At 46.1% G+C, this 14,349-nt stretch overlaps 1 protein-coding gene across 1 annotated transcript in view; it reads left to right on the plus strand.

Annotated features, from left to right (window-relative positions):
- Positions 1-14,349, plus strand: part of atp13a1 (ATPase 13A1) — an 82,171-nt gene that overhangs the window by 11,049 nt on the left and 56,773 nt on the right. The window contains exons 4-6 of the mRNA XM_080216341.1: positions 2,089-2,161; positions 9,323-9,478; positions 13,087-13,156. Coding sequence (XP_080072467.1) covers positions 2,089-2,161; positions 9,323-9,478; positions 13,087-13,156 — 299 coding nt within the window. The remainder of the gene's footprint in view (positions 1-2,088; positions 2,162-9,322; positions 9,479-13,086; positions 13,157-14,349) is intronic.

Consider the following 14,349-nt stretch of genomic DNA (forward strand, 5'->3'; position numbering starts at 1 on the left):
GTGTAGGTGGTTTATGGATGACCTTATAGAATTCTACAAAATAATGAGGGGCATAGATAAGGTAGATAGTCAATCTTTTTCCAAAGGTAGGGGAGTCTAAAAGTAGAAGGCATTGGTTAAAGTTGAGAGGGGAGAGATACAAAAGTGTCCAGAGGGCAATGTTTTCACAGAGGGTGGTGAGTATCTGGAACAAGCTGCCAGAGGTGGTGGTACAGGAAGGTACAATTTTGTCTTTTAAAAAGTGTTTACCCAGTTACATTGGTAAGATAGGTATAGAGGGAAATGGACCAAATGCAGACAATTGGGACTAACTTAGTGATTTTAAAAAAAGGGGTGGCATGGACAAGTTGGGCCGAAGGGCTTGTTTCCATGCTGTAAACCTCAATTCTTGATAACTCTTGAATCCCTTTTCTATCAAAAAACTGCCTTAAATAGATTCAATGACCCAGCCTCCATTACTTTCTGAAGAAGCGAACTCCACCGACAAGTGACCCTTGAGAAAAATCTCTCCTCGTCTTCTCCTTAAACGTCAGACCTCTTATTCTTGAATTGGGCTCCCTATTTTTAGTCTCCCACAAGTGGAAACATTCTCACATCCTTCTAATCTCCTCCTTATCAAGTCCCCCCTGGATCTTGCGTGTTTTATTAATACCACCTCCTATTCCTCTGAATTTCAATGGGTGTAGGTCCAATCTGTTCAACCTTTCTTCATAAGACTAGCCCTTCATTCCCATGAGGTTTGGATTAAATGAACCTTCTCTCAGCTGATTCTAATGCAATTATATAGTCTTACAGATATGGAGATCAAAACTGGACATAATACTGCGGATATGGTCTCAACAAGGGCTTGCACAGCAGCAGTAAAAGTTCCTTTCCATCGCCCTCATAATAAATGTCAACTTTCTGTTTGCCTTTTTAATCGTCTGCTGTTAATGTGTACAAACATTCCTGTTCAAGGACACCTCTGTATCACCCAATCCTCTGAGCCATAAAATCCCTGCAGAAGGGAGCCATTTGGCCCATCAAGTTTGCATTGATCTCTGTCAGAGAATTTTACCCAGGCTCTACACCCTGCCCAATGCCCATAACCTCTCATTTTGGCTAATTCCCCTAACCTACACATTTTTGGACACTAAGGGACAATGTCGCAGTTAAGTAGTCCACTTAAACTGCACATCTTTGGAGTGTGGGAGGAAACCAGAACACCCAGTGTAAACCCACACAGACGTGGGGAGAACGTGTAAACTCCACACAGATAGTGACCCAAGTATTAAACTTGGGTCCCTGGTGCTGTGAGGCAGCAATGCTAACCCTTGTGCCACTGTTTTGCAATCATCTTTCCTTAGTTCCTTTCTGTGGCACTGGATTGTAGATATTTTGGAAAATTTGGAAATGGCAGCTGATGTACTGTGGGTTTTGTTAGAATAATAATTTCCGTAGCATTCCTTCCTGCTGCTTCTGACCCAGGCATGAAAGGGTAGTTTGGTGCTTTTTTTTATTCATTCATGAGACATGGTCGTCGCTGGCAGGCCAGCATTTATTGCCCATCCCTAGTTGCCCTTGTTTGGAGGACAGTTGAGAGTTGACCACATTGCTGTGGCTCTGGAGTCACATGTAGGCCAGGCTAGGTCAGGATGGTAGATTTTCTTCCCTAAAGGACGTTAGTGAACCAGATGGGTTTTTCCGACAATTGACAATGGGTCATCAGTAGATACTTAATTCCAGATTTTTTATTGAATTCAAATTCCACCATCTGCCGAGATGGGATTCGAAATGTTAGATGAGTTTCTGGATTAATAGTCCAGCAATAATATCACTAGACCATCACCTTCCCCTATGTAATCTGCTAGGTACTATTAGACTAGTTCCCCTGTCAGCCTGTAAGTCTTTCAGATTGTTGAAATGAATAGCAGAAGACTAAAAAAAATTGGTGTTTTTAAAAAAACACCAATTTGAACAGTAATTCTTGCAAGATCGATGTCTGGCACTGTGTATCCCCAAGTGTTAAAATGTCCGGTGGATTCTTGTATACATTTTAGTGGTGAAGTTCTTCTCTGTCTTTAATGGGAGTGTTTTCTTATTCGTCAGGGCTGAAATGGTGGTCCCTGAATTCATGCAACTCTTCAAAGAGAGAGCTACTGCCCCTTTCTTTGTCTTCCAGGTAAGTACCTTGTTCATTCTCCCAAACTTTCTGAAGCATTCCAGGTACAATTACAAAAGCACAACGATGCAATGCTCAAAATCTGAATTAGAAACACCGAAATCACAGAATTGTTGCTTGCAGTCAGAGACCATGTATGTCTGCTCCAGCTCTCTGAATGAGCATTCTAACCTAGTGCCATTCTGCTGCCTTTTCCCTACACCCTTGCACATCCAATGCCCTCTGGAGTGCCTCGATCAAACTTACCTCCATTACAGTTACATTACATGGACAGCATTGTTGGCACAGTTAGTACTGCTGCCTCACAGTGCTATGGACAGGGGTTCGATTCCGCCTTGGGTCACTGTCTGTATGGAGTTTGCACGTTCTCCCGGTGTCTGTGTGGGTTTCCTCCGGGTGCTTCGGTTTCCTCCCACAGTCCGAAAGATGTGCTGGTTAGATACCTTGGCTGTACTAAATTCTCCCTCACTGTGTCCGAACAGGGGCCAGACTGTGGCGACTTGGAGATTTTCACAGTAACTTCATTGCAGTGTTAATGTAAGCCGGCTTGTGACACTAATAAACTAAAAAAGAAACTCCCTGACAGTGCGGTGCACTGCACAACTGGAAATAGTTTTTTCTGACATTGTATTTGCTTCTTTTGCCAATCGCTTTAAATCCATGCCCCCTCATCCCTGATCCTTTTACCAGTGGGAGCAGTTTCTCCCTATCAGCTCTGTCCTGGTTCCTCACGATTTGGAATACTTCCCCTCAGCCTTTTCCTCTCCAAGGAAAACAGTCCCAACTCCTCCATTATATCTTCATAACCAATGCTTCACATTCCCAGAACCATTATAAACCTCTTCTGCGTTCTATCCAACTTTAGAAAATATCTACCACAAACATTTTCTGTCTTATTTCAGTTTCTATCTCTTTAGTTCCCTCTCCCCCCATGTCTGCTGCCGGCACGTCTATTCTGTATCTGATATGTTTCCTCTTTTAAGTTCTCCCTCTATTCAATGACTGTTTTGCTCACTGATCTTTGATTCCAATTCGTCTGCCCCAGACTCTTGGAAGTAGGCCCTCCGCTTGTTAGGCGCCTTTCTAAACTCTCCTAATTCTGAACCATCTTTGCCCTGGTAGATTTTGTTCCTTTTGGTACACGGTTGGGCGGCACTTTGGCAGAACCTGTTGTCAGGAATTGGTGGAAAAGCAAATTGTGCGGAGGGTGGGGAGAGTCTACAGAAGGATCTAGATAGGCTGGGCGAATGGGCTAGGAAATGGCAAATGGAATTTAATGTTGGCAAGTGCGAGGTGGTCCACTTTGGTAGGAATAATGGTAGGAAGGATTATTACTTACGTGGAGAAAAACTGCAGCAGGCGACGGTGCAGAGGGACCTCGGGGTCCTTGTGCATGAGTCGCAAAAACCCAGCTTGCAGGTGCAGCAGGTGGTCAGGAAGGCGAATGGGATGCTGGCCTTCATCGCGAGGGGGATTGAATATAAAAGTAGGGAGGTCTTGCTGCAGCTGTATAGGGCATTGGTGAGGCCGCAGCTGGAGTACTGTGTGCAGTTTTGGGCGCCGTACTTACGCAAGGATATTTTGGCCTTGGAGGGAGTGCAGAGGAGGTTTACTAGGCTGATGCCGGAGTTGAGGGGGTTGAGCTATGAGGAGAGGCTGAAATGCACGGCATCGTGGGGGTGGGGCGGAGCAGGGTTTGAAATGCGTATACTTTAATGCGAGGAGTATTCGCAGTAAAGTGGATGAACTTGCAGTGTGGATCAGTACCTGGGACTTTGATGTTGTGGCCATTTCAGAGACATGGATAGAGCAGGGTCAAGAATGGTTGTTGCAGGTCCCGGGGTTCAAATGCTTTAGTCGGAGTAGAGAAGGAGGTAAAAGCGGGGGAGGGGTAGCATTATTGGTCAAGGACTGTATCACAGTGTCAGAGAGGAAGTTTGATGAGGACTTGTCTGTTGAGGTAGTATGGGCGGAGATTAGAAATAGGAGAGGAGAGGTCACCCTGTTGGGAGTCTTTTATAGACCTCCTAAAAGTTCTAGAGAGGTTGAGGAAAGGATTGCGGAGACGATCCTGGTTAGGAGTGAAAGTAATAGGGTAATTGTTATGGGGGACTTTAACTTTACTAATATTGATTGGAATTGCTATAGCTCTAGCTCGTTAGAGGGGTCAGTTTTTGTACAAAGCGTGCAGGAAGGTTTTTTGACTCAGTATGTAGATAGGCCAACTAGAGGTGAGGCTATATTGGATTTGGTGCTGGGAAATGAGCCAGACCAGGTGCTAGACTTGGAAGTTGGTGTGCATTTTGGTGATAGTGACCACAATTCGGTTATGTTCACCTTAGTGATGGAAAGGGATAGGCATGAACCTCGGGTCAGTAGTTTTAGCTGGGGGAAGGGTAATTATGAGGCTATTAGGAGAGAATTAGGAAGCATAGGTTGGACTAGGAGATTACAGGGACTGGGAACGTCCGAAATGTGGAGTTTTTTCAAGGAGCAGCTACTGCGAGTCCGTGATAGGTATGTCCCTGTCAGGCAAGGAGGATTTGGTAGGGCTAGGGAACCGTGGTGCACTGAAAAAGTTGTTTCGTTGGTTAAAAAGAAAAAGGAGGCTTATGTTCAGATGAGGCTTGAGGGCTCAGGTAGTGCATTAGAAAGCTTTAGATTGGCTAGGAGGGAGTTGAAGAGTGAGTTAAGAAGGGCTAAAAGAGGACATGAGAAGACTTTGGCAGATAGGATTAAGGAGAATCCTAAGGCGTTCTACAGGTATGTCAAGAACAGAAGGTTGGTTAGGGCAAGATTAGGGCCAGTTACAGACAGTAGAGGGAAATTGTGTGGGGAACTGGAAGAGATTGGTGAGGCATTGAACCAATATTTCTCTTCGGTGTTCACGCAGGGGGACATGAATATAGCTGAGGAGGACACTGGGTTGCAGGGGTGTAAAATAGACAGTATTGCAGTTGATAAGGGGGATATGCTGGATATTCTAGAGGGTTTGAAAATAGATAAGTCCCCTGGTCCGGACGGGATTTACCCTAGGATTCTCTGGGAGGCAAGAGAGGTGATTGCAGAGCCTCTGGCTCTGATCTTCAGGTCTTCGTTGGTCTCTGGTATAGTACCGGAGGATTGGAGGATAGCGAATGTTGTCCCATTGTTTAAGAAGGGGAACAGAGACTTCCCCGGGAATTATAGACCGGTGAGTCTTACTTCTGTTGTGGGCAGGGTTTTAGAAAAAATTATTAGGGATAGGATTTATAGTTATTTGGAGAGTAATGAATTGATTGGAGATAGTCAGCACAGTTTTGTAGCGGGTAGGTCGTGCCTTACTAACCTTATTGACTTTTTTGAGAAAGTGACCAAAGAGGTGGATGGGGGTAAGGCAGTTGATGTGGTATATATGGATTTTAGTAAGGCGTTTGATAAGGCTCACCATGGTAGGCTTCTGCAGAAAATGCAGATGTATGGGATTGAGGGTAGTCTAGGAAATTGGATCAGGAATTGGCTAGCAGATAGGAGACAGAGGGTGGTGGTTGATGGTAAATATTCATCATGGAGTTCGGTTACGAGTGGTGTGCCTCAGGGATCTGTTTTGGGGCCACTGCTGTTTGTAATTTTTATTAATGATCTGGATGAGGGTATAGCTGGGTGGATTAGTAAATTTGCTGATGACACCAAAGTCGGAGGTGTGGTAGATTGTGAGGAAGGGTGTCATAGTTTGCAGGAAGACTTGGACAGGTTGCAGAGCTGGGCCGAGAGGTGGCGGATGGAGTTTAATGCGGAGAAGTGTGAGGTGATTCACTTTGGTAGGAATAACAGATGTGTTGAGTATAGGGCTAACGGGAGGACTTTGAATAGTGTGGATGAACAGAGGGATCTAGGTGTATGTGTACCTAGATCCCTGAAAGTTGGGAATCAAGTAGATAAGGTAGTTAGGAAGGCATACGGTGTCTTGGCGTTTATTGGTAGGGGGATTGAATTTAGGAGTCGCAGCGTCATGTTGCAACTGTACACAACTCTGGTGCGGCCGCACTTGGAGTACTGTGTGCAGTTCTGGTCCCCACATTACAGGAAGGATGTGGAGGCTTTGGAGAGGGTGCAGAGGAGGTTTACCAGGATGTTGCCTGGTATGGAGGGGAGGTCCTATGAGGAGAGACTGAGGGATTTGGGGTTGTTTTCGCTAGAAAGAAGGCGGCTAAGAGGGGATCTTATTGAAACATATAAGATGATTAGAGGTTTAGATAGGGTGGACAGTGATAGCCTTTTTCCTCGGATGGAGAAAGCTAGCACGAGGGGGCATGGCTTTAAATTAAGGGGGAGTAGTTATAGGATGGATGTCAGGGGTAGGTTCTTTACCCAGAGGGTGGTGAGGGATTGGAATGCCCTGCCTGCTGCGGTTGTAAATGCGCCTAGTTTGGGGGCATTTAAGAGATCCGTGGATAGGTTTATGGACGAAAAGGGATTGGTTTAGATTAGTGGGTCATTGTTTTTTTTTACTGGTCGGCGCAACATCGTGGGCCAAAGGGCCTGTTCTGCGCTGTTATGTTCTATGTTCTAAATTAGGCTTGTACTCGTTAGAGTTTAGAAGAATGAGGGGAGATTTCATTGAGACGTATAAGGTGATGAATGGGATGGATGGGATAGAGGTGGAGAGACTCTTCCCGCTCAGAAAGGATAGTAGGACTAGGGGGAACAGCCTCAAGATAAAGGGGGGGCGGTTTAGAACGGAGTTGAGGAGGAACTTCTTCACTCAAAGGGTGGTGAATCTCTGGAATTCTCTGCCCGTTGAAGTGGTGGAGGCTACCTCGCTAAGTATTTTTAAGATGTGGGTTGATGGGTTTTTGATAAGAGAGGGGATTAAGGGTTATGGGGAGAGGGCGGGAATGTGGAACTGAGCCAAGACAGATCAGCCATGATCTTATTGAATGGCGGGGCAGGCTCGAAGGGCTAGTTGGCCTACTCCTGCTCCTATTTCTTATGTTCTTATGTTCCTCGTTTACTAAACACGATGGGACAGTGGTTAGCATTGCCTCGCAGCGCCAGGGACCTGGGTTTGATTCCCAGCTTGGTTTAAAGTTCATTCATTAGTGTCACAAGTGGGTTTATATTCACTGCAATGAAGTTACTGTGAAAATCTCTTGGTCACCACACTCCAGTGTCTGCTCAGGTGTATTGAGGGAGAATTTGGCATAGCCAATCCACCTAACCAGCATGTCTTTCAGACTGTGGGATAAAACTGGGCCACCTGGAGGAAACCCGCACAGACAGTGACCCGAGCCGGGAATCGAACCCGGGTCCCTGGAGCTGTGAGGCAGCAGTGCTAACCACTATGGGTGACTGTCTGTGCGGAGTCTGCACATTCTCCCTGTGTCTGCCTATTTGTGACTAATAAATAAACTTTAAAACTGTGCTCCTTGTTTCTCCTCATGAATGTTTTGTCCTGCCAAATTAGTTTAAGCCCCCTCCCATAATATCAGTGAACTTGCTGCAATGACATTGATCCAGCCTTGAGTTGTAACTTGTCCACCTTCTTGTTGAGTGATGGGGCAGGGGGGATATACTAGCAACATTTAACTGTCATTGATATAATTCACAGATGTGTCTCACTTACCCACAGTTATCAGCACTGCATGAATGTCAGTGTAAATCGGTGAGCCAAGGTTTATGCAGCATTTGGTTCAAATGCCTGTTATTTATAGTGAAAGACGATTGATATTTAAAGTGTACCGACAGCGCTGACCTTCTGTCCGGGGGCACGCATGTATGAAAGAGAAATGTTCTCGCTGAAGCTATCCGCAGTGGAGATATATCCTTGGCCCTGAGTGAAAGCTGGAAGCAGTTAAAAGGCTTTAGTTTCAGGAGGTGTGTCTCCTCCGACAAAGAGACACTTTAATCTGTGCGATTGATTCCAGCTCTGACAGTACCTGCCCCTTCTGCGCTAAGTTACAGTCTGTCACATTGAGCAGATAGCCAAAAGGGAGGGGGCTTGTCCAAGTTCTTGGAAGGCATCCAGTAATCCTCCCCGCTGCTGGCAACTCTTTCTCTCCCTCTCTCTCTTGTTCAGATAAAGTGGAATTTTGTTTGTGAAATAAATATATATAAATCATTTTCCTAACTAAAAGGGGTGTAAAGCGTGATCTGTGTTCAACCACTTATCTACAATAGCAAATGTTGCTGAGATTGAGTCAAGGGAGGGTGGGGGTCAGTGGACAGAGGGGGAGGGAGGAGAGTGTGTGGTGAGGTGGTTTAAGGGGTGGCATAGTGGTTAGCACTGCTGCCTCACAGCGCCAGAGACCTGGGTGCAATTCCTGGCTTGGGTCACTGTCTGTGTGGAGTCTGCACGTTTTCCCCATGTTTGCATGGGTTTTTTCCAGGCGGTCCGGTTTCCTCCCACAGTCCAAGGAAAGATGTGCTAGTTAGGTGCATTGGCCATGCTATGTTCTCTGTGTACCCAAAGCCGGAGCGTGGTGACCAGGGGATTTTCACAGTAACTTCACTGCAGTGTTAATGTAAGCCTTACTTGTGACACTAATAAATAATAAAATAAATGTTCAACTAAATAGTTCCAGAATTATCTTGAGACTTGATCCAGAATTTCCAGGCATTCACGGCAGGATTTTCTGGTCCCACTGATGGCTTCTTGCCCCCAGTGGGAAATCCCACCACGTTGAGTCTGAGGAGCTGTGTTGGCAGGGGGGGATATCCTTCCCACTCTATCTCCATGCTGGCTGCCACCAGTCTCCAGGACACTTGAAGCAGAGAATATAATCCCTCCAGTGCAGAAGGAGGCCATTCGGCCCATCGAGTCTGCACCGAACTTGTCCCTCCCAGGCCCCCTCCCCGTAACCCCACATATTTACTCTGCCGATCCCCGGACACTCAGGGGCAATTTAACATTGCCTTTCTATCTAACCTACGCATCTTTAGACTGTGGGAGGAAACCAGGAGCAACCGGAAGAAAACCCACACAGACACGGGGAGAATGTGCAGACTTCACACACAGTGACCCGAGGCCGGAATTGAGCCTAGGTTCCCAGCGCTGTGAGGCAGCAGTGCTAAATGCTAAGCCACCATGCTGGCCCACAACTTCTGTTGACACACCAGCCCACCGTTTATTACTTGGGTTTGCTCTGATTAATGTTAATCTGTGCCTACCTGTTTCTGCAGGTGTTCTGCGTGGGTCTCTGGTGCCTGGATGAGTATTGGTATTACAGCGTCTTCACTCTCTTCATGCTGGTAGCCTTCGAAGCCTCCCTCGTGCAACAGCAAATGAGAAACATGTCAGAGATCCGAAAAATGGGCAACAAACCCTACATGATCCAGGTAGGAGTCAATGAGGGTAAATGTTGGTGAATATATAAGATCAGGAAGGTAGCCAGGGATGGAAGTCTTTTGCCTGTTGGACCTTGAGGGTCTTGGTGTACAGTGAGTTTGAACAGTGGCAGCTCAACTGCTATTACATGGTAAAACTACTCTAATATGGCACCCACTGGCACCTCAAGGTAATGGGGAGGGGGTGGCGGCAAGGTTTCAAGGTAAGCGGGGGGTGGGGGAGGGGCAAGGTTCAGTACAGATGTGTGGGGGATGTATTTTACACAGAAGGCGCTGGGGGCCTGGAATGCACTACCAAGTAAGGAGGTTGAGACAGACACACTATATCATTTAAGTCTTATCTAGATAGCCACATGAACAGACTGGGAATAGGGGGATACAAATGGATGGTCTAGTTAGGAACATGTGATCAGTGCAGGCTTGGAGGGCCGACTGGCCTGTTCCTGTGCTATTTTGTTCTTTGTTCCAATACAACTCTTGAGCTGCCTGGTGTGAGAATAATATTGGATGTGTTTTTGTTTTGTGAGCCCCATGACACCACCAAGTATTTCTAGGGCTGGCACAGCATGGGTTATGTACACTTTCCTGTGCAGTGTTTTGGATAATGTCACCATTCCAGTCAAAAACTACTTCCCACTGCAACATTGCTTATTTTTACAATGGTGATCCTGTATCCTTGCTGCTGCCAATTGGTCCACTGTTTAAAAAAATGTATTTTGGCCTATGCCCTGTGGAGACTGCATTGGAGACCTGCTGTGACAGGCCCTCCGAACCTGCACCGACCATGCTGTCCGACTGCACTAAAACCCCCTACCCTTCCGGGGACCATATCCCTCCATTCTCATCCTATTCACGTATAAAGATTATATATGTATAAAAATTTAGCCAGTGAGACTTTCATTCACATAGATAGACAAGTGGCAGAAGGCATTTAATGTAGAGAATTGTGGAGTGATGCATTTTGGTTGGAAGAGTAGGAGCAGAGCGGGATTACCAAGAGTGGTTAGTGAAGCATACTGAATTCATGGGCTTTACAAATAGCAGCATAGAGTCCCAAAAATTAGGAAGTTATGATTGCATCATTGGTTTGGCCTTCAACCCGGATAAATGTGTAGTGGTCCATTTCGGCAGGACCAATGGGATGCAGGAGTACAATATCAAGGGTAGGAGTCTTAGCAGTGTTGAGGAGCAGAAGGACCTTGGGGTCCAGGTCCACAGGACTCTTAAATCGGCCTCGCAGGTGGAGGATGTGGTCAAGAAGGCATATGGTGTACTGGCCTTCATTAATCGAGGGATTGAGTTTAGGAGTCGGGAGGTAATGCTGCAACTTTATAAGTCCCTTGTCAGACCCCACTTGGAGTACTGTGCGCAGTTCTGGTTGCTTCACTACAGGAAGGATGTGGAAGCTATTGAGAGGGTGCAGAGGAGATTTACAAGGATGTTGCCTGGATTGGGAGGCATGCCTTATGAAGATAGGTTGAGGGAGCTGGGTCTCTTCTCCCTGAAGAGACGAAGGTTGAGAGGTGACCTGATAGAGGTTTATAAAATGTTGAGAGGAATAGATAGGGTGGATTCTCAGAGGCTATTTCCCAGGGCTGAAATGGTCACTACAAGAGGACACAGGTTTAAGGTGCAGGGAAGCAAGTACAGAGGAGATGTTAGGGGTAAGTTTTTCACTCAGAGGGTGGTGAGTGAATGGAATCGGCTGCCGTCAGTGGTGGTGGAGGCGAGCTCGCTGGGGTCTTTTAAAAGACTTCTGGATGAGTATATGGGATTTAATGGGATTGGGGGTTATAGATAGGTCTATGGATTGGTAGGTATTGATGTGATCGGCGCAACTTATGGGCCGAAGGGCCTGTTTGTGCTGTAGTGTTCTATGTTCTATGTTCACTGGAGTTATGAAGTGCCACACTTTAGGAAAGATGTGAAGGCATTAGAGAGAATGCAGAACAGGTTCACAAGAACGGCTCCTGTAATGAGGAACCCTAGTTACTTGGGAGAGCGGCGCTGCCTCATGGCACCAGGGACCCGGGTTCGATTCCTCCTCAGTCCGTGCTCCCTTATAACTGATGCACCAACCTGTGGAAATGACTTTATTTTGCAATCCCCATCATTTCAAAGATTGGACAGCACAGTGGTTAGCACTGCTGCCTCACAACGCCAGGGACACGGGTTTGATTCCTGGCTTGGGTCACTGTGTGGAGTCTGCACGTTCTCCCTCTGCCTGTGTGGGGGCTCCGGTTTCCTCCCACAGTCCGAAAGACTGCTGGTTAGGATGCATTGGCCGTGCTAAATTCTCCCTCAATGTACCCGAACCAGCGCTAGAGTGCGGCGACTAGCAGGTTTTCACAGTAACTTCATTGCGGTGTTAATGTAAGCTGACTTGTGACACTAATTAATAAACTTTAAAAACTTCCATAATTTTGAAACATTCTTAATAGAAGTCATGCTGAGAGAGCGCCAAGTAGCAGCTCTGTTAAACTCCCTTCAGCAGCTCCATCTGCTAAGACCACCAGTCTCTTGACAACTGAGACAAGTTATAAATCCATCCATCTTTTGAATGATTTATATTGGGTTCCATTGCATAGTTGCTGCCAATCCCTTGTCGGTTTGGACAGAACAATAAAAGAACGTGAAGGGCACCAGTGTGTGCAATATGGCAAGTTGGTCCCCAGTGACAAAATTTCACTCAGAATCCTCTCTGGTGCACTCCCCTTTTCAGTCTTAGTAGTTTTGTGCTTTTTGCTATTCAGATTATGGTGCATTTAATTTTAAGCAAAAGATGCAGAGATGCGCTTGTCAACCCATTGAGCCCACACTGATGCATTAGAAACAGCTGAACTCTCACCTTATCCCATCTGCCAGCACTTGGCCCATAGCCTTGAATGTTATGATGTGCCAAGTGCTCATCCAGGTACTACTTAAAGGATGTGAGGCAACCCGCTTCTACCATCCTCCCAGGCAGCACATTCCAGACCCTCGCCACCCTCTGGGTAAAAATGTTTTTCTCAAAATCCCCCCTTACCCTCATGCCCCTCACCTTGAACCTAGTGCTCTGAACTAAGAAGAACAGCTGCTTCTTATCCACCTTGTCCACGTCCCTCATAATCTTGTACGCCTCAATCAGGTCGCCCCTTCAGTCTTCTCTGCTCCAACGAAAACAACCCAAGCTACCGAACCTGTCTTCTGTTCCATCCCAGGCAGCATCCTGGTGAATCTCCTCTGCACCCCTTCCAGGATAATGTGTGTCACATCTCAGTCCCCCCATGTGATTGACACATCTTTAGTTACCCAAGCAGCCATGTGTGGATCAAAATGTGGTGAGGTTTAGGCATCAACAGACGCACCTAATATTTAGGTTAGCAATCTGTAGCTTCCTCGACTGTACAGAATATGTTAGAAACCATAAACAGTCAAGAGGTAAGTTAGAAATAAATGGTCAGAATAAGGGGTATAGATTGTACATTGAGATGCAGCACAACAGTCGGTTAATCTGTGGGTCTACTCTGTCCTAGCCAGTGCAGTGAGTGTGAGTACGTCACACAGTATAATTTGGTTGCTGCTAAATGAGTTTTACTTTGCTGCTGGATTTTTTCTAGGTCTACAGGAACAGGAAGTGGAGACAAGTTTCAAGTGACGAGCTTGTTCCAGGTGACATTGTTTCAATAGGTAAGTATTTATTTATGATTTTAAGGGGGTGGCGGGGCCTAGGGGAATCCTTCAGTGGTGGGGGGGGGGGGAATAACTTCCCTTTTAACAAAATCCTAAACTAAACTCATGTTTTAAAAACGTTTCCACTTCTCCGCTTTATTTGTGGTGTGACACTGACTGCCAGTTTGTGTTGGCGTTCCTTGCCAAGTCCACCTCAGTGGTGGGCATTACTTCAAGAAACTCTATTCACTCTGCCATTCAGTGGTTTGGGCTGAGTATCCCCTCCAAAGGCATTGAATTTGGGATTGAACAGTCGTGTGCTGTTTCTGTAGAATCTATTTGATTGAAGCACTGCCTCTCACAGCTCCCATTATCTGACTCAGTGTAATTCATTGAATGGTGCCATTCGTAGCATGTAAACAATTAGCTTAACGTTACAAGGCAGCAATGCATGCATTGGCTTAGCCAAAGCAACTTGCATTAGCTTAGAATAATCTTCCCCAAAGTGTTTCGGGGAGATGGCATTCAGCTTAATTTGATTACAAACCCTTTAACAGTTCAAAAGCTTGGTCAAAGAGATGTATTCTAAGGAGGATCTTAAGTGAGGAGTGGAGAGATGGAGCGCTTTGTTGAGACAATTGGAGCACTTAGGACCGAAACAGTAGAAGGCACAGCCACCAGTGGTATGGTGACAGTGGTTAGCACTGCTGCGTCACAGCGTTAGGAACCCAGTTCGATTCCTGGCTTGGGTCACTGTCTGTGTGGAGTCTGTACATTCTCCCTGTGTCTTCGTGGGTTCCCTCCAGGTGCTCCAGTTTTTTCCCATGGTCCAAAGACGTGCTGGTTAGGATACACTGGCCACGCTAAATTCTCCCTCAGTGTATCCGAACAGACGCTGGAATGTGGTGACCAGGGGATTTTCACAGTAATGGCTGATGTAAACCGACTTGTGACTGACTTGCTGTGGCCATGACAATCAAAACCTTTGAATATCAATATTAATTAACCTTTGACTTCCTCATACTCAATGTTTTCAGATGGCTTGTGTATTCTTTTCCACCCGGTCTCTCAATTTTCCCATTTCTTATGGGCAAATTAAATCTCAAACTTGGGGTTGAAATGATGATCTACCATGTAGTTTCTAGGTCTCGCTATCCCATTGCATATAGCAAGTTCTACATCTATATACAACAGGATGCTTCTCACCAATG

This window comes from Carcharhinus amblyrhynchos, chromosome 33 (assembly GCF_965287045.1).
Source record: "Carcharhinus amblyrhynchos chromosome 33, sCarAmb.v2.hapA, whole genome shotgun sequence".
NCBI lineage: Eukaryota > Metazoa > Chordata > Chondrichthyes > Carcharhiniformes > Carcharhinidae > Carcharhinus > Carcharhinus amblyrhynchos.